The 18,357-nt window shown below is 45.3% G+C and overlaps 1 protein-coding gene across 1 annotated transcript in view; it reads right to left on the reverse strand.

The window, feature by feature from the left end:
• Positions 1-14,290: 14,290 nt before the first annotated feature.
• LOC140597395 (uncharacterized) overlaps positions 14,291-18,357 on the reverse strand; it is a 38,264-nt gene continuing 34,197 nt past the window's right edge. The window contains exon 13 of the mRNA XM_072745660.1: positions 14,291-17,715. Coding sequence (XP_072601761.1) covers positions 17,666-17,715 — 50 coding nt within the window. The 3' untranslated portion in view covers positions 14,291-17,665. The remainder of the gene's footprint in view (positions 17,716-18,357) is intronic.

An 18,357-nucleotide genomic window follows, 5' to 3' on the forward strand; every position in this document is an offset into this window, starting at 1 on the left:
TCACTTTATATCAGATATGATAAAAAGTAATTGCTCTGTAATGGCACCAAATGTTTTTCTTAAGTAAGCTGCTGTTAAAAAGTTGTTGGTTTTACATAATTGATTTTCTGCCTCTTCAGGACACTATCCCTAGAGTATTTGGGTGCACAGCTGAGTGCACTCAAAATAATCCTTTAAAAACTTTACTTTGGAAATGTACATCCTCTCTGGGTTCCTGGGTTTTTGAAGGAATGAGGTTACATACAACAGGACAATTCTAGAAGTCATGATCTGTATTTCCACTTATTTCCCAGGATCACATTTGTGCCAGTACCACACTGTCTGGACGGCCACGGCTTTGTAGTACAACCTGAAATCTGGCATTGTGATGCCCCCAGCTGTGGTCTTGGTTTTGAATAGTCCCCTGGCTATTTGGGGTCTTTTCCGGTTCCACACTAATCTTAAGATGGTTTGTTCCAACTCCCTGAGGGAAGTCCATGGTATCTTGATAGGGATTGCATGAAATGTGTAAATTGCCCTGGGTCGCAGGGACATTTTCACAGTATTCGTTCCTCCAACCCTCATGAGCACGGAGTATTTTTCCATCTCTTTGTGCCTTCCTCCATTTCCTTCAGGAGCGTTCTGTAGTGTTTAGGGTATAGATCCTTCACCTCTTTGGTTAGGTTTCTTCCTTAGGTATCTTACGCTTTTGGGTGCAATTGTAAAAGGGATTGATTGACTCCTTAGTATTCGAGGGTCTTCTAACAGCAACCTGTCAACAGCTCTTTCTATGTCCACTTATTTCCCAGGTTCTACTGTGGAAACGCCGGAATGAGAACCGTGTAGACAACCTGGGGACACCCGCCCTGGAATGTGGGTGAAAATGCTTAATTTAACATCCCCTGTGGCACACACAGAAGTTGGAACGGTCCGTGGCATCATTAGAAGGTGACATGGAAATTCATTCGTTAAATAGCCTCAAGAAATCTTGTCCAGGGGGCACCTGAGTGTTTCTGTCAGCTAAGTCTCTGCCTCCTGGTTTTTAGCTCTGTTCGTGACCTCAGGGTCATCAGATTCACCCATATTCAGCATGGAGCCTGCTTCGTATTCTCTCTTCCTTTGCCTCTGCCCCTCTCCTCCTTACACTTGCTCTTTTGCTCTCTCCACACACACAAAACAGAATCATTATTCAGTTTTGCTTGGGGGCCATTGTTAAGACAAACCTCCTAAGCCGTATTGTTTATGTTTCATGTGTCCACATCTTAATTTAAAAGGTCAGTTATTAGTCTGTGGCCAAAGTAGTAAAATCGCATTGAGAACTCTAAATTGGTCAGATTTAGTGAGAGGGCTTGTGGGGCTAACATTTGGACATACAAGTCCGTGTTAAATATTTGCAAAATGTACTCTTTTTTCTTTTTTTTTTTTTCTTTTTTTTTTTTTCTTTTTTTTTTTTTATGATAGTCACAGAGAGAGGGAGAGAGAGGCAGAGACACAGGCAGACGAGAAGCAGGCTCCATGCACCGGGAGCCCGATGTGGGACTCAATCCCGGGTCTCCAGGATCGCGCCCTAGGCCAAAGGCAGGTGCCAAACCGCTGCGCCTCCCAGGGATCCCCCAAAATGTACTCTTTTTAAACATTTTTACTGCAGTTCAATTTGCCGGCAAATTGAACGCTATAGCAAAACACCCAGTGCTCATCCCGCCAAGTGCGCCACGCGCCCCCGCACACCACCCCCCCCCCCCCCCGGGCCACATCATTACCAATCACTGGGTCGCCCTAACCTCCAGCCCAACTTCCCCTTCCACTACCTCTTGTTCAGTTACCGGAGTTGGGTATGTCTCCTGTTTTGTCACCCTCACTGATATTTTCCCTCATTGTCTCCATTCCCTTTATTCCCTTTCACTAGTTTTTATATCACCCAAATGAATGAGACCATATCAAGTTTGTCCTTTTCCGATGGACTTACTTCACTCAGCATAATCCCTCCAGGTGCGTCCACGTCAGAGCAAATGGTAGGTGTTTGTGGTTTCTCATGGCTGAGTAATATTCCCTTGTAGCCGTGGACCACATCTTCTTTATCCATTCATCTCTCGATGGACCCCGAGGCTCCTTCCACAGTTTGGCTATTGTGGACATTGCTGCCATAAACATCGGGAGGCAGGTGTCCCCGCATTTCACCGCATCTGCAGCTTTGGGGTATATCCCCAGCAGTGCCATTGCTGGGCCGGAGGAAAGATCTGTTCTTAACTCTTTGAGGAACCTCCACACAGTTTTCCGGAGTGGCTGCACCAGTTCACATTCCCACCTACAGTGCAAGAGGGTTCCCCTTTGTCCGCGTCCTCTCCAACATTTGTTGTTTCCTGTCTTGTGACTTTTCCCCATTCCCACCGGTGTGAGGTGGTATCTCCTGGGGGTTTGGATCTGTAGTTTCCTGATGGCCAGCGATGTGGGGCATGTTCTCATGTGCTTGTTGGCCGTGTCTCTCTCTTCCCCTGTGAGATTTCTGTTCGGGTCTTTTGCCCGTTTCACGATCGGATTGTTTGTTTCTCTGCTCTTGAGTTGAGTATGTTCTTTATAGATCTTGGACACTAGCCCTTTGACTGAGCGGTCGTTTGCAAGTATCTTCTCCCGTTCTGTAGGTTGTCTTTTACTTTTGTGGACTGTTTCTTTTGCTGCGCAGGAGCTTTCGATCTGGCTGAAGTCCCAATAATTCCTTGTTGCTTTTGTTTCTCTTGCCTTGGCGGACGTATCTTGCGAGATGTTGCTGTGGCCAAGTTGAAAAACGGTGTTGCCTCTGTTCGCCTCTCGGATTTGGATGGATTCTTGTCTCACATTTAGATCTTTCATCCTTTTTGAGTTTTTCTTTGTGTGTGGTGTCAGAGAATGGTCTAGCTTCCTTCTTCTGCATGTGGATGTCCAATGTTCCCAGCACCCTTTTTTGAAGAGACTGTCTTTATCCAGGGATAGTCTTTCCTGCTTTCTCGAATATTAGTTGACCATAAAGTTGAGGGTCCACTTCTGGATTCGCTATTCGGTTCCATTGATCTATGGGTCTGTTTTTGTGCCACTACCACACTGTCTTGATGGCCACGGCTTTGTAGTACAACCTGAAATCGGGCCTTGTGATGCCCCCAGCTGTGGCCTTCGTTTTGAATAGTCCCCTGTCTCTTTGGGGTCTTTTCCGGTTCCACACTAGAATCTTAAGATGGTCTGTTCCAACTCTCTGAAGAAAGTCCCCGGTATTTTGATAGGGATTGCGTGAAATGTGTAAATTGCCCTGGGTAGTATGGACATTTTCACAATATTAATTCTTCCTCTCCATGAGCATGGAACCTTTTTCCTTCTCTTGATGCCTTCCTCGATTTCTTTCAGGAACGTTCTGTGGTGTTTGGGGTACAGATCCTTTACCTCTTTGGTTAGGTTTATTCCTGGGTAGCTTATGCTTTTGGGTGCAGTTGTAAATGGGATTGACTCCTTAATTTTCGAGGCTCTTCTAACAACAACCTGTCAGTCAACAGCTCTTTCTATGTCCATTTATTTCCCAGGAGCTGCTGTGAATACAACCCAACCAGAATCTAGCAGACAACCTGGGTACACCTGCCCAGGAGCACGGCCAAAGCTATTTGCCATCTTCCACAACAGAAAAGTTCAGCCAACGGATGAAAGCCCAGAGGGTAACATGAAAATTGATTCATTAAATAATAGCCTCAAGAAATCTTGTCCTAGGGGCACCTGGGTGTTTCTGTCAGCTAAGTCTCTGCCTCCTGGGTTTCAGCTCTGGTCATGACCTCAAGGTTGTCAGATTCACCCATATTCAGCATGGAGGCTGCTTCGTACTCTCTCTTCCTTTGCCTCTGCCCCTCTCCTCCTTACACTTGCTCTTTTGCTCTCTCCACACACACACACACACACACACACAAAGGAATCCTTACTCAGTTTTGCTCAGGGTGTCGTAGTAAAGACAGACCTCCTCAGCCGTATTCTTTGTTTCACGTGTCCAAATATTAATTTAAAAGGTCAGTCATTAGTCTTTGGCCAAAATAGTAAAATCGCATTGAGAACTCTAATTTGGTCAGATTTAGTGGGAGGGCTTGTGAGGCTGACAACATTTGGACATACTAGTTTGTGTTAAATATTAGCAAAATGTTTTCTTTCTTTAAACATTTTCACTGCAGTTCAATTTGCCGGCAAATTGAACGCTTATAGCATCACACCCAGTGCTCATCCCACCATGTGACCCCGCCCCCCCGCCCCGCCCCTCCGCTGCATCACTGCCCATCACCTGGTCGCCCCAACTGCCCACACACCTCCCCTTCCACTACCCCTTGTTCAGTTCCCAGAGTTCGGTCTGTCTTCTGTTTTGTCACCCTCACTAATACTTTCACTCATTTTCTCCATTCCCTTTATTCCCTTTCCCTAGGTTTTATACTCCCTAAATGAATGAGACCATATCAAGTGTGACCTCTTCCGATGGACTTACTTCACTCAGCATAAGTCCCTGCAGGTCCGTCCACGTCGGAGCAAACGGGGGGTATTTGTCATCTCTTGTGGCTCGGTAACAATTCCATTGTAGCCGTGGACCACATATTCTTTATCCATTCATCTCTTGATGGACCCCGAGGCTCCTCCCACAGTTTGCCTACTGTGGACATTGCTGCCATAAACAGCGGGGTGTAGGTATCCCCGCATTCCACCACATCTGCACCTTTGGGGTAAATCCCCAGCAGTGCAATTGTTGGGCTGTAGGGAAGATCTATTTTTAACTCTTTGAGGAACCTCCATCCACACAGTTTTCTAGAGTGGCTGTACACATTCCCACCTACAGTGCAAGAGGGTTCCCCTTTGTCCGCATCCTCTCCAAATTTGTGGTTTCCTGTCTTGTGACTTTTCCCCATTCCCACTGGTGTGAGGTGGTATCTCATCATTTGGGTTTGGATCGGTAGTTCCCTGATGGCCAGCGATGCGGGGCATGTTCTCCTGTGCTTGTTGGCCGTGTCCATGTCTTCCTCTGTGAGATTTCTGTTTGTGTCTTTTGCCCGTTTCACGATTGGATTGTTTGTTTCTTTGCTCTTGAGTTGAATGCGTTCCTTATAGATCTTGGACACCAGCCCTTTGTCTGAGAGGTCCTTTGCAAGTATCTTCTCCTGTTCTGTAGGTTGTCTTTTACTTTTGTGGACTGTTTCTTTTCCTGTGCAGGAGCTTTCAATCTGGGTGAAGTCCCAATACTTCATTGTTGCTTTTGTTTCTCTTGCCCACGCGGATGTATCTTGTGAGACGTTGCTCTGGCCAAGTTGAGAATGGGTGTTACTCGTGTTCTCCTTGAGGACTGGGATGGATTCTTGTCTCACATTTAGATCTTTCATCCATTTTGAGTTTATCTTTGTTTGTGGTGTCAGAGAATGGTCCAGTTTCCTTCTTCTGCATGTGGATGTCCAATTTCCCCAGCACCATTTATTGAAGAGACAGTCTTTTCTCCAGTGCGTAGTCTTTCCTCCTTTGTCGCATATCAGTTGACCGTAAACTTGAGGGTCCACTTCTGGTATCGCTATTCGGTTCCATTGATCTATGGGTCTGTTTTTGTGCCACTACTACACTGTCTGGACGGCCACGGCTTTGCAGTACAACCTGAAATCTGGCATTGTGATGCCCCCAGCTGTGGTCTTCGTTTTGAATAGTCAGTCAGTCCCCTGCTATTCGGGGTCTTTTCCGGTTCCACACAAATCTTAAGATGGTTTGTTCCAACTCCCTGAGGAAAGTCCATGGTATCTTGATAGGGATTGCATGACATGTGTAAATTGCCCTGGGTCGCGTGGACATTTTCACAATATTCGTTCTTCCAGCCCTCATGAGCACGGAGTATTTTTACGTCTCTTTGTGCCTTCCTCCATTTCCTTCAGGAGCGTTCTGTAGTGTTTAGGGTATAGATCCTTCACCTCTTTGGTTAGGGTCTTCCTAGGTATCTTATGCTTTCGGGTGCAATTGTAAATGGGATTGACTCCTTAATTTTCGAGGCTCTTCTAACAGCAACCTGTCAACAGCTCTTTCTATATCCACTTATTTCCCAGGATCTACTGTGGAAACGCCAGAACGAGAACCGTGTAGACAACCTGGGGACACCCGCCCTGGAACGTGGGTGAAAATACTTAATTTAACATCCCCTGTGGCACACACAGAAGTTGGAACCGTCCGTGGCATCATTAGAAGGTGACATGAAAATTCATTCGTTAAATAGCCTCAAGAAATCTTATCCAGGGGGCACCTGAGTGTTTCTGTCAGCTAAGTTTCTGCCTCCTGGTTTTCAGCTCTGTTCGTGACCTCAGGGTCATCAGATTCACCCATATTCAGCATGAAGCCTGCTTCGTATTCTCTCTTCCCTTCCCTCTGCCCCTCTCCTCCTTACACTTGCTCTTTTGCTCTCTCCACACACACACACAAAGGAATCCTTACTCAGTTTTGCTCAGGGTGCCGTAGTAAAGACAGACCTCCTAAGCCGTATTGTTTATGTTTCATGTGTCCACATCTTAATTTAAAAGGTCAGTCATTAGTTTGTGTCCAAAATAGTGAAATCGCATTGAGAACTCTAATTTGGTCAGATTTAATGGGAAGTGTTGTAAGTTAACATTTGGACATATTTGTCCGTGTTTAATATTAGCAAATAAAACTCTTATTGTGTTTTAAGAAATAGAGCATATTCTTGACGTTAAGGTTAGGTTGATATCATAATGCAGCATATACTATAAAAACCCGTCACCCTATCGTTTGGCACAAAACGTCCACAGTTATTCTCACCAACATCAGTGTGGAACATTTATTACAAGAAAACGGCGTAGCGATATTATTATCATTGACGTCGACCACTTCTATTAAGAACTGCGCTGCATTTGGGTGTGTTTTGACATATGCATAATATTTTGTAACCCAGGACCCTGGGATCATGACACGAGCCAAAGAGAGATGCTCAACCGAAGGAACCACCCCGCTGACCACATTATTACGGCTTTTAAATTCGGGTGAAGATGACCCACAAGGTTACATCTGTTTCAGGTGTACCACCTATGATTGGCACTTACGTTCATTGAAACTGCACTCACCCCAAGCATAGATTCTTTGGGTCCCCATAGAGCACTAATACCATTCCATTGATCATATTCCCTATGCTGGACCTTTCACCCTGTGACTGCTTTGATGTACATGTGGAAGCCTGCCCTCTCCGCTCTTTTTCACAACTATGGTTATTTGTAAATGGTACACATTCGGTATTTAAATCTCTCCCATAATGGTTGATTTTGATAACGACAGATTAATGAATAAAAACAACAGAGTAATAGACTAAAAAAGAACAGATGAAGGATTGCCCAACATTGCACAAGCCCACCGTCTTTTGACGGTTGAAATCAAGTGCAAAACCATTCAAGAGACATGACAGCATATGTGGATCTACAGAGGCAGAAATGGTTTTGGAAGAGGTCAAGAAGGTAGGAACATGGGGCTGGGTTTCACAACGAGCTCTATGAGAGAAGGGAACCCATCATTGGAATCGATGTGCCCATCAGTTCTCTTTTACACTGATTATTTCATGATACTTAAAGTTGCCATTGCCTTTTTTAAAGTTTTTATTTGAGAGAGACAGAGAGACAGCAGGAGAGAGCATATGCAAGGGAGAAGGGCAGAGGGAAGGGGAGAAGCACAACCCCGCTGAGCAGGGTGCCCAAAGAGGAGATGGATCCCAGACCCTGGGACCTTGGCCTGAGCTGAAGGTTTTTCCTCATCCACCAATGACGGCCTAGCAGTAGCCTCATTACCATGCAGGCTTCCCCTGTATGGATGTAAACACTGATCTCACTAATCCCTGAGCACCACAACCAATGCACTGATATTCTGTGTCCTCCTAGATCTTGCCAAGGCTGTGGCGTCTGAGTTTGAAGAATCCTTGAAAGACTCTCCACCCACTTCTATGGGAAGCCTGCCCCATTTTACCTGTATTAGAAATGTTGCTCTCTTGGTTTTCCTCTTTTTGAAGGGAATGCACATATGGTAAGGAACAGTGTATTTTTTTGGTGTAAGTACCATCTTGGTGGGGTGTTGGGAGGGGAGGATGTAAACTGTGCAGTAGGGGACATTTGCTCAGAAGCACTTTTCCGCCTTGAATTCTGAATTTGGAATTGCTGCTTCAGTCAACCTGGGAGATCTATCTCCCAGGAAAAGCTCATGCTTTCTCCGTGGGTGCAATCTGTGCTTCCTTTGGGGGCCTTTGACTTTACGACACTTGTTCATTTGGTGTTCAGTACTCACCAGAGAATCAATGACAAAGTATACACATGAACTGACCCCCATCTTCTCCTCTTTTGTGTAACTGCAGGTCGCCTCAGAAAGCAGCGAAACTGGTGTGTATTCTGGAATCATCAGTCTCTTGCTTAGGAAAAACTCTAAATAGTAAGGCAGATGGGGCAACCTTGCTGTCCTCACACCCAGACACCCTTGCTGTCCAGGCACCCAGATTCCATGTTCCTAAGGCTTGGGAGTGTGTGAGATAGGCAGCTTTCCCAGGTGAGAAAAGAGGTCCGTGTTTCTACATTCCTAGGAAGCCAATGTATTCTCTGTGCGTGGAGTGGCTGTGAGTGCAACAGGCTTGGGGGAGGTGACTTGTTGACTCTATGCAGTGTGTGAGAGAGAGACAGACCGATAGTGAGAGAGAGAGGATAGAGACAGTGACACAGAGAAATACAGAGAAAGTGAGGAGGAGAATGAGTGAGGTAGACTCCCCAGCAGATATGTCCCACCGACACCACAAGATGGACTCAGTCGACATTCTTAAAAAATAACAAAAAACAGAACCTCCTCACACAGTACATCTTAGAGTCCTCAGACCGTGGGTGGCCCAACAGTGCAGATCGGCCCATGCTTGCTAACCTAGTGCCTCCATGTTCTCTAGCCCTCCATTCGTAATGAGCAACAGTCCCAAAATTACTCTCTTATTTTCTTCTGTGCTTTTACTTATTTATTTGAGAGAAAGGGAGCAGAAGAGGTGAGAGGGGCAGAGGGAGGGTGAGAGAAACAGACCATTTGCTGAGAAGGGAGCCCCAAACTAGCCTCAATTCCAGGTCCTAGACAGCCTGACCTGAGCTGAAGGCAGACTCCTAAATGACCGAGCAACTCAGGAATCTCTACCTGAGGTATTCTTGAGCAGCATGACGAATGTACTGATGGATTCTCTGTGTCCTTCTAGTTTCATCCTTGGATTCATTCCTCATAACAAAATTCATGGAAAACATCAGTGAGGAAGAACAAATCAGTATCGTCAAGGTGAGCTTCAGTATCATTAACGGAGGAATGAATGTTGCTTTCTTGGTTTCTTTCCACACAAATTGTGATGATGAAAATCAGACAGTGGCTCTCTGAGGTGAAATACATAATCTTCCTCTTGAGAAAAGGGCTGAGTGGTTGCCCCTTGCCAACCGTTACCTTATTTCAGAGGATGTTTACCATTGGCAACACCAAAGCTGGAAATAAACAGCGAGATGGGGTACATTCCCTCAGCAGTGGTTTCTCCTGCTTGGTTGAGTGATCCTGTAGTCAGCATCTGAATGAGCCGGAGAGACACATCCTTCAGGAAAAGCAGCTTCCTCCAGGTGTCCTGTCATTTATTTGGGCACCAGTGTGTCAAACATGATGTCCCTCCCATCTGGCTTCCTTAAGTTTTTGAGAGCAGTAAAATCAGTGCAGAGTAAGAGGGAGCTGAGCCTCATGGTGTTCTCTCTTCTGTACCTGCAGGTGGCCTCAGAACTAGTGACAGCGGTACGTACCCTGAAGCAGTCTCTTCCTGTCTTTAGTCAGGAGCGCCAATCTGATTCTGGGTCCTCACTGGAATGAAAATCACAGGTGTAGTGAAATAAACAAAAACCAAAACCAGAAAACGGGTCTTCCAGGTGGAGACCCATGGACATGTTTTCACAAGCAAAGGGGTAGAATTCAGGTAAGGAGTTTGTGTCCATAGAGATAGCGGGAAGTAGAGATACGTGGACGCCAGGGCTCAGCGAGTTCAGCAACTCAAAAACTGGGATCCACTTCTGGGTTGGCAAGGTCCCTGCTCAGCATGTCTGGGGTGTGGGGCCCCACACTAAACCAGTACCTACCTAGGCTCTAGCCTGCATCAGGAAGGAAAAGTGTGAGCTTCTGAAGAGGATGAGGTGTGCCCCCTCTGCCTCATTACCAGCCCATGTGTATGGGGTCCTCTCCTCTGCTTAGAAGCAGCCCCTGCTAGGATTCCTCTAGGACCTGAGTGCAGACCTTCCTGTCTGAGTGATGCCAGGACCTCCTGTAGTGCCTGCCTCATGGATAGGAGCCCAGAGACCAACAGAAATGAAGTCAGGTCAGGCCAGCAAATTCCACTGCAGGAACCCCTAGGCCTAGGGCAGGGAGGTCACAGCTTCCTCATTTTTGGATCCTAGACCTGAGCTATCCAAGGAGGCAGCCGATAGCCAGACATGCCTGCATATGTTGAAATTCCTTACAGTCAATGAAGTTACACATTTCATCCCTCATCATACCAACCACAGTGCCAGAGCCCAGTAGAGCATGTTGAAAACACAGATCATTTCCATCATCATGAATGGCTCTCCTGGGCAGCTGCTCTGAGTCTGGCATAGTGGCTGCACATGGACCCCATCTAACCTAGCAGGTGTCCACCACCCATCACAGGTGGATCCAGGTGGATCCATGTCCACGTGAGAGCTATCATGATCTTGTGGAAATGGGGAAATGCCAGGTGAAGGGGCATCCTCTCTCTCTCTCTCAAGGAAGGTTTGCCAGTGTGGTCAATGTCTTGGTGAAGGGCTCTAACTCCCAAGAGCCCAGGGAAGGTCTGAGGATCCCAAGGAAGAGCAGGTGTCGACAGGTGTTCCAAAGTGGCCTCAGTTGGAGTAGCAGGAACACGGGGCCTCACTGTCTAATCACCTCATCCTCGTGTTTGTATCTCTAAAGATTGGGCGGTGGAAAATATTGAGGATGAAATTCCTGAAGAGGAAGAAACCTCAGGTCCGGAAGCACAATGAGGCGGGAATCAACAGGAGGGAGTCCCTGGTGCAGTTGGAGTATACCTGCTACTTTGTAGACTGAGAGTGGGCGGGATGAAATAAAGAAGATGATGTATAGGAATGCAATTGTTTTGTTTTTCATTTGTTTACTTATTTGAGAGAGGAGAATGGGAAGGGCAGAGGGAGAGGGATATTCAGACCCTGCACCGATCAGGGAGCCTGATACAGGCCTGATCCCAGGGTCCTGGGTAATGATCCAAGCTGCAGTCAGACACTTAACCTACTGAGCCACGAAGGTGCTCTTCTCTGGTCTATTCCATCATAAACAGTAGGGTATTTGGATAAAATAAGAATTCTGCCCTGGGATTGGATTGTGCAGTTGGTCATATTCTTCTTTTTATTTGATGGTCATTCTCTGCAGACCAGCTCTGACCCCCTTTGTCACTGGCAAGCATCAAAGCCCTTGTTGATGTTTGGTTGGCATCTCTTGGGAATAGAGCAGGAGACCTTTTGGTTCGGGTTATTGCCTTTGGTCTTGGATGGAGCCAATCTCTTGATACACAGCTGTGCCACGCCCATCTGAACTTGCACACAGACTGCTTCCGTGGGAGCCAGGTGCTGGTACAGCCGGGGCCCCACTCCCTCTGCACCTACAGGTCACACAGTAGCAATGCTGGGCTACCCCCAGTTCTGCCCAAAGGGTGGAAGTGCACTCTAGGGATGGGCATCCCTGAAATGGTCCCTCTCAGCACCTCCTCCCGGATCCAGCAGAAGTGAGGTGGGAGGGGTGCCGGGAGCACAGTTCCCTCCTCCCCTCCTTGCACAATCCTCAGTCCTGGGACAAGAATAAAATCTGCACTTGCCTCTGTGTGAGAAGGGATCGAGTGCAGCCAGCCAAGGCCATCGAGGCCTTCACTGGGTGCAGGGAATCTAGAGGAATCTGTGAAAGCTGCTGGGCTGGCGGCACACGCTTGCGCTCAAGGTCCTGCAGAACTAGTCTCCTGGTCTGACCAGGCCCAGGACACAGGCCCTAGGCAGGGAGGCCAGGATTTCTGCTCCTGTCTGATCTCACTGCTATAGCCACACAGTGCTGGGCCTGCTCCCCACGTCAAGGGTTGGCCCAGTCTAGGACATTCCCTCATGCCTGCCTGGAGCCCATGGCCCAGTCCTTCCAGGGATCAGGGCAGATGCTGGCTCGAGCTGGTATTGAGGAGGCCTCACCTGCTGTACAAACCCCATCAGCCCACTTTTAAACTAAGGGAAACTGGGCAACATCGTTTACCTCTAGCATCACATTCATCTCCTCTATGGGCTACGACATGTATGGGCTGTTCCAGAGATTCAGTGTGTCCCAGATTTAGGAGTCTCATGGTTTGTCTCCCTCTCTAATTTTTCCCACTCAATCCCCTCCTTTCCCTCATTATCTTGTTCCTATTTCTTATATTCCAGGAGGAGAGCACTTGATGGCATGAGCACTGGGTGTTAAACTATATGTTGGCAAACTGAATTTACCTAAACATAAATAAAAATTTTTTAAAAAGAATAAAGGTTAAGTTTGTCTCAAGTACCTAAGATCACCCCACGCACAAAGCAGTCACATTATAAGCCCAGTGGGATATCACTCTCAGGGCCACATGCAACCCCAACCCGTAGGCCCCCAGGCCCATTGCACCTACTCCAGCATTGCCTGGATTGGCTCTTTGATCAACTGATTAAGGAGGGGAGCCCCAGGCTCTGAGACTGTGGTCTCCTTGTTGCCCTCAAAAGCCATACAGAATTTGGAAGGACAGAAAAACAGGAGACCTCATTTACCCAGGAAAACACCCCTTTTGAGGTTCTTATGTTCCTGAGGTTCCAAGCATCTCCCTGTGTCATTTCACTCCATTTGGTAGAAGGTTCTTGCTCATCATTTAATGTCCAAGTTACCTACTGAGGGGAACTGGGTGGCTCATTCAGGGAAGCATCTGACTCTTGATTTCAGCTCAGCACATTCTCTCAGGAGCCTGAGATCCGGCCCCTCTTGGGATTCCTCACTGGTCATGAAACCTTCCTAGGATTCTCTGCCTCCCTCTCCCCCAGCCCATTCATATCCAAATTGGCCTTCCCTCAATCAAAAACTATATTAAAAATAATAAACATGAACTGCAATAAAATTTTTTTAATGAAAATAAATAAATATTGGCTCAATGACTGATTCTTCCAGTTGTTTACCACCTGCTTGTCTGCCGACTTTGTCTTGTTTTCACTTTCATTCACCTTTTGCCTTCATTCTTTAAAGCTATCTTTCCTGAACATAACGTCCTAGGCTCAGAGGTGTTTTCCTTCTATACTTGTGTCACCATTGCAGTGTCTTCTGACCTGTTTTCTGAGAAGTCATGGGCCTTGGAATTTGTATTCTGTTAGGTTGAATGTGTCCTTTTCCTCTGCTTTCAAGGTTTTTCTTCCTCTTTGCCAGCAGATTGGTTACAATGTGTCCGGAGGAGGGTTTTCAGAGCTTTGTAGATCTGAGTCACAGATTTGTGAAATTTTTAGCCATTTTGTCCCCATACCTTCTACACCAGCTGCTTTCCTACAGAAACTCCATGCTGTGGAACTTAGCACTTTTGATGTATCCTAGGCATGCATGTTTAAGTTCCTATCAATTTTTGTTCAGTCTTTTCGCACTCCTCTCATGATAGTACGATTTCTCTTGTTCTGTTTTTTTTTTTTTTTCTCTTGTTCTGTATACACATCCACTGTCTGCTTTGTTTCTTCATCGGATTGCTGAGCCTATCCAGTGAATTTTCATCCTGGATAGTGCGTGTCAAGTTTTAAAATTTCCACTTGGTCTTCTGAGAGCAAGATGTCCACAGCTCTTTCTATGGTTATGAGTTTCCCAGTGTCTACAATCAAAAACCTTAGGTGAAAAATGTTTATGGATCTCTGTGGATACAAAACTGGACCAAACTACTTCACGCTTGAGGAAAAATCAAAATACAACCAGCAAAGGAGTCGATTGAAAGCAACCAGGAAATTCATTCCTTTAGTTGATTCAAGAAAACTTATTCCAGGGGCACAGGTTTGGTTCATTCAGGTATGTGACTGCCTCCTGGTTTCATCTGAGTTCATGACCTCAGGTCATCAGATTATCCTAGGTTGGACTCCATGCTTAGGATGGAGCCTGCTTAGTATTCTCTCTCCCTTTTCCTCTACTGCTCTCCCCCTTACACTTTCTCTTTTGCTCTCTTTAAAAAAAAAAAAAAAAGAATCATTCTTTTACTGTGCTCAGGACACCACACTAAAGACAAAAATACAAACCTATATTATTTACATTTTATATGTGAAATTCATAATTTAAATGGTCAGTCAGTAGTTTATGTCAAAATAGTAAAACTGCTTTTACCACTCAAATTTGGTCAAATTAAAAGGTAGGGGTTGTGAAGCAAACATTTGGACACTAGTCTGTGTACAGTATTAACAACATAAAATCACTGATTATGTTTTAATAAGGAGACCTTATTATTGAGATTAGGATTAGACTGGTGTCATAAAGCAGCATATAATATAAAAATTTCCGTATCGCCCTATCCCTTGGCACATATTTTCCACAATCATACATGCCTGCATTAGTGTGGAATTTTTATCACAAAGAACAAACCAGTGTAGAGATATTATTATCATTGAAGTTGACCACATATATTAAGGACTGCTCTGTGTTATGCATCTGACTGTTTTGACAAATACATAATATTATGTATCCAAGGACCCTGGGATCATGATATGAGCCCAAAGTAGATGCCCAACTAAAGGAATGAGCCTGGTGCCCACATTACTACTGTTTTTTTTAAAATTGAAATCAAGATGGTACACAAGGTTACATTAGTCTCAGGTGTACCACATATGGATTCGATACTTGTATAGGGTAATACTGTGCTCACAAGTGTAGATACCATGTGTCCCCATAGAGCACTATTACAATTCCACTGATCATATTCCCTATGCTGTACGTTTGATCTCCGTGATCTTTTTTAATGCATAACGGGAAGCCTGTCCCTCCTACTCTGCTTCACAGCTATGGCTATTGGTAAATGGTATACTTTGAGTATTTAAACCTCTCCCGGATGGAATATTTTCACCAAACTGATTACTGGTACACCTGGGTGGCTCAGTGGTTGAGCGTCTGCCTTTGGCTCAGGTTATGGTCCCGTGGGCCTGGGATCGAGTTCTGCATCGGGTTCCCCACATGGAGCCTGATTCACCCTCTGCCTATGTCTCTGCCTCGGTATCTCTCATGAATACATAAACCTTTAAAAAAAAAAAACCTGTGAGTGAATAAATACAATAGAGCACTAGACTAAATAGAACAAAAGAGAATAACTGTCTAGCATTGAATCAAACCTACCAAGAAAAGGGGTAAAATCAGGTTGAAAAACTTACAAAAGAGAGGACAGCATATGTGGACCTACAGAGACAGAAATGATTTTGCCAGATGTCCAGAAGGTGGGAGTTTTTAGTTGGATTTCACAACAAGCTGCATGAGTGATGGGAAGTCATCATTGGAATCGATGTGCAGATCAGTTCTATTTGTGCACTGATTATGTCAGGCTACTTGAAGTTGCCATTGACTTTTTGGGGAAGATTTTATTTATTTCAGAGAGAGAGAGAGAGTGCGAGCATAAGCAAGGGAGAAAGGCAGAGGGAAAGGGAGAAGCACATTCTGGGCTGAACAAGGCCCCAAGGAGGGGATGGATTGCAGGACACTGGGGCCTTGGCCTGAGCTGAAGGTTTTCCTCATCCACCAAGGAGGATGGACCCCAGACCCTCATATGATACTTATTAATCACTCTCTACAATAGTCTTGCCCTGTACCCATATAAACAGTGATCGCTCAGTAATTCCTGAGCACCACATCCAATGAATGCATTGACAGTTATTTTGTGTCCTCCTAAATCTTGCCAAGTGTGTGGTGCAGGAGTTTTTCCACAAAAAAGTCAGTGAATGAGTTTCCAACTTCTATGGAATGCTCACCCATTTTCCTGAATTAGAAATGGTCCTTTTTTCCTCTTTTTGGAGCGAATTCAGATATGACAAGGAACAGTGTATTTTTTAGGAGTAAGGACCATTTTTGTGGGTTTTGGAGGGGATGTTTTAAACAGTGTAGTAAGGGACCTTTCTCTCACATGCAGTTTTTCCTCAAGAATTTCGTGTGGCTCCTTCAGTAAACGAGAGATCCATCCCCCAGGAATAGCTCCTGCTTTTTCATGGGTGCAACCTGTGCTTCCTTTGGAGGCCTATCGTTTTACTACTGTTGCTCATGTGGTGTTGAATACTCACTAGGAGAACCAATGACAAAGGACACACATGACCTGACCCTCATGGTTTACTCTTTTGTGTAAGTGCAGACGTCTCAGAAACCAGCGAAAGTGGTATGTATTCTTGAACCACTCTCTTGCAGAAAAAAAAAAATCTAAATAGTACGGCAGATGCAGCAACCTGCTGTTCTCTTCTGGACAGCCACCCGATTCCATGTTCCTGAGGCTTGGGGGTGTGAGACAGGCAGCTTTCCCAGTGAGAAAACATGCCTACATTTCTACAATACTAGGAGCTGGTGTGTTCACTGTTTGGTATGGTTGTAAGTGCATGACTCTTAGGGTGGAGTGACTTGTTTAAACCTATGAGTGTGACAGAGTTGTGTGTGCATGTGTGTGACACAGAGAGAGAATTGTGAGTGAGAGAGAGAGAGAGAGAGAGAGAATGAGAGACAGCTATGGACACAGAAATACAGAGAAAGGGGGAAGGAGAGAGAAAGAATAAGAGAGTTTTCCCAGGACATTGTCCCACTGACACTGCACCATGGCTTCTCTCATCATTCTCCAAAATAAAGAAAATCCTAACACACCATATTTTCCAGCCCTAACCCCGTGAGTGGCCCGACAGTGGTAGCTCAGCCCATGCTTAGTTACCAAATGCCATCATGTTCACTAGCCTTCGTTCATACTGATCAACAGTCCCCATTAGCCTTTTATTTTCTTCACGAAATTATTTATGTATTTGAGAGAGAGAGAGAGCAGAAGAGGCAAGAGGGGCAGAGGGAGAGAAAGAAACACACCCTTTGCTGAGCAGGGAGCCCCACATCAGGCTCCATTTCAGGTCCCAGACACCCTGACCTGAACCAAAGGCAGACTTAGCTGACTGAGCAACTCAGGCACCACTACCTGAATTATTCTTGAGCAGCATGACCCATGTGCTGATGGGTACTCTGTGTCCTTCTAGAAGCACTTTATGGTCCCTTCATCATGAGACTATTCCAGAACATCAGAGGAGAAGTGCAAGTTAATGCTGTCAAGGTGAGCTCAGTATCTTTGAGGAACGAATGTTGCTTTCTCGGTTGCTTTCCACACAAATTCTGATGAACATCAGACAGCGTCCATTTGAGATGAAATACATAATCTTCCTGGTGGCAAGGGTGCTGAGTGCTTGCCTCTTGGCATGCATTAGCTTATCTGAGAGGATGTTTACCACTGGCGACACCAAAGCTGCTTATAAAGACAGTGATGGGGTACTTTCCCTCATCAATGGTGTCTCCTGCTTGGCTGGGGAATGTTGTAGTCACCATCCTGAATGGACTGGAGAGACACATCCTTCAGGACAAACAACTTCCTTCAGGTATCCTTTCACTTCCTTTGGGCACCATGGTCTCTAACATGATGTTCCATCTGGTTTCCTAAAGTCATTCAGAGAAGTAAAGATCAGTTTTTACTAGGTAATAACATCTATCGAATAAAAACAATAGAAGATTTATTTTTGTTAAAGTTGAGCTATAGATTAATGTCCAAATATTAGCTTTACTCTAAGAATCATTAACCATAATCACATTTGAGTTGTAGGGTGCCAGTGGTATCAGTCACTTAATTGTACGCCCTGGGGTCAGGACCTAATCCCATGGTCGGGGTTCAGCTACATGTTGGGGTCCCTCCACATGGGGAGCCTGCTCCTCCTCCTAACCCTCAGCCCGCTCACGTTTTCTCCCTCTATCCCTTTCTCTTTCTCTCCCTCAATTTAATAAATTGATTGGTTAATTATCTAATTAAATCTTGAAAAATTAACTTAACTTGATTGGAAAAAACATTTTTACTATTCTGGCCACCAAGTGATGCCTCACCTTCTAAATTAAAATATTCACACAGAACAGTAGGAATATGGCTTAGAACTTTTGACCTATGAATGGGACACAAGCAAACTAGAATAATGATTTTTTAAACTTTTTTTTACGCATAGGATATCCTGAAAATGCACTACCATAAAGAAAGACAGGACCATAATAGAGTCATGCAAAATGAAATAAATACAAAGGAAACTAATTAAA

The sequence above is a fragment of the Vulpes vulpes genome, unplaced genomic scaffold (assembly GCF_048418805.1).
Source record: "Vulpes vulpes isolate BD-2025 unplaced genomic scaffold, VulVul3 u000000643, whole genome shotgun sequence".
Lineage (NCBI taxonomy): Eukaryota > Metazoa > Chordata > Mammalia > Carnivora > Canidae > Vulpes > Vulpes vulpes.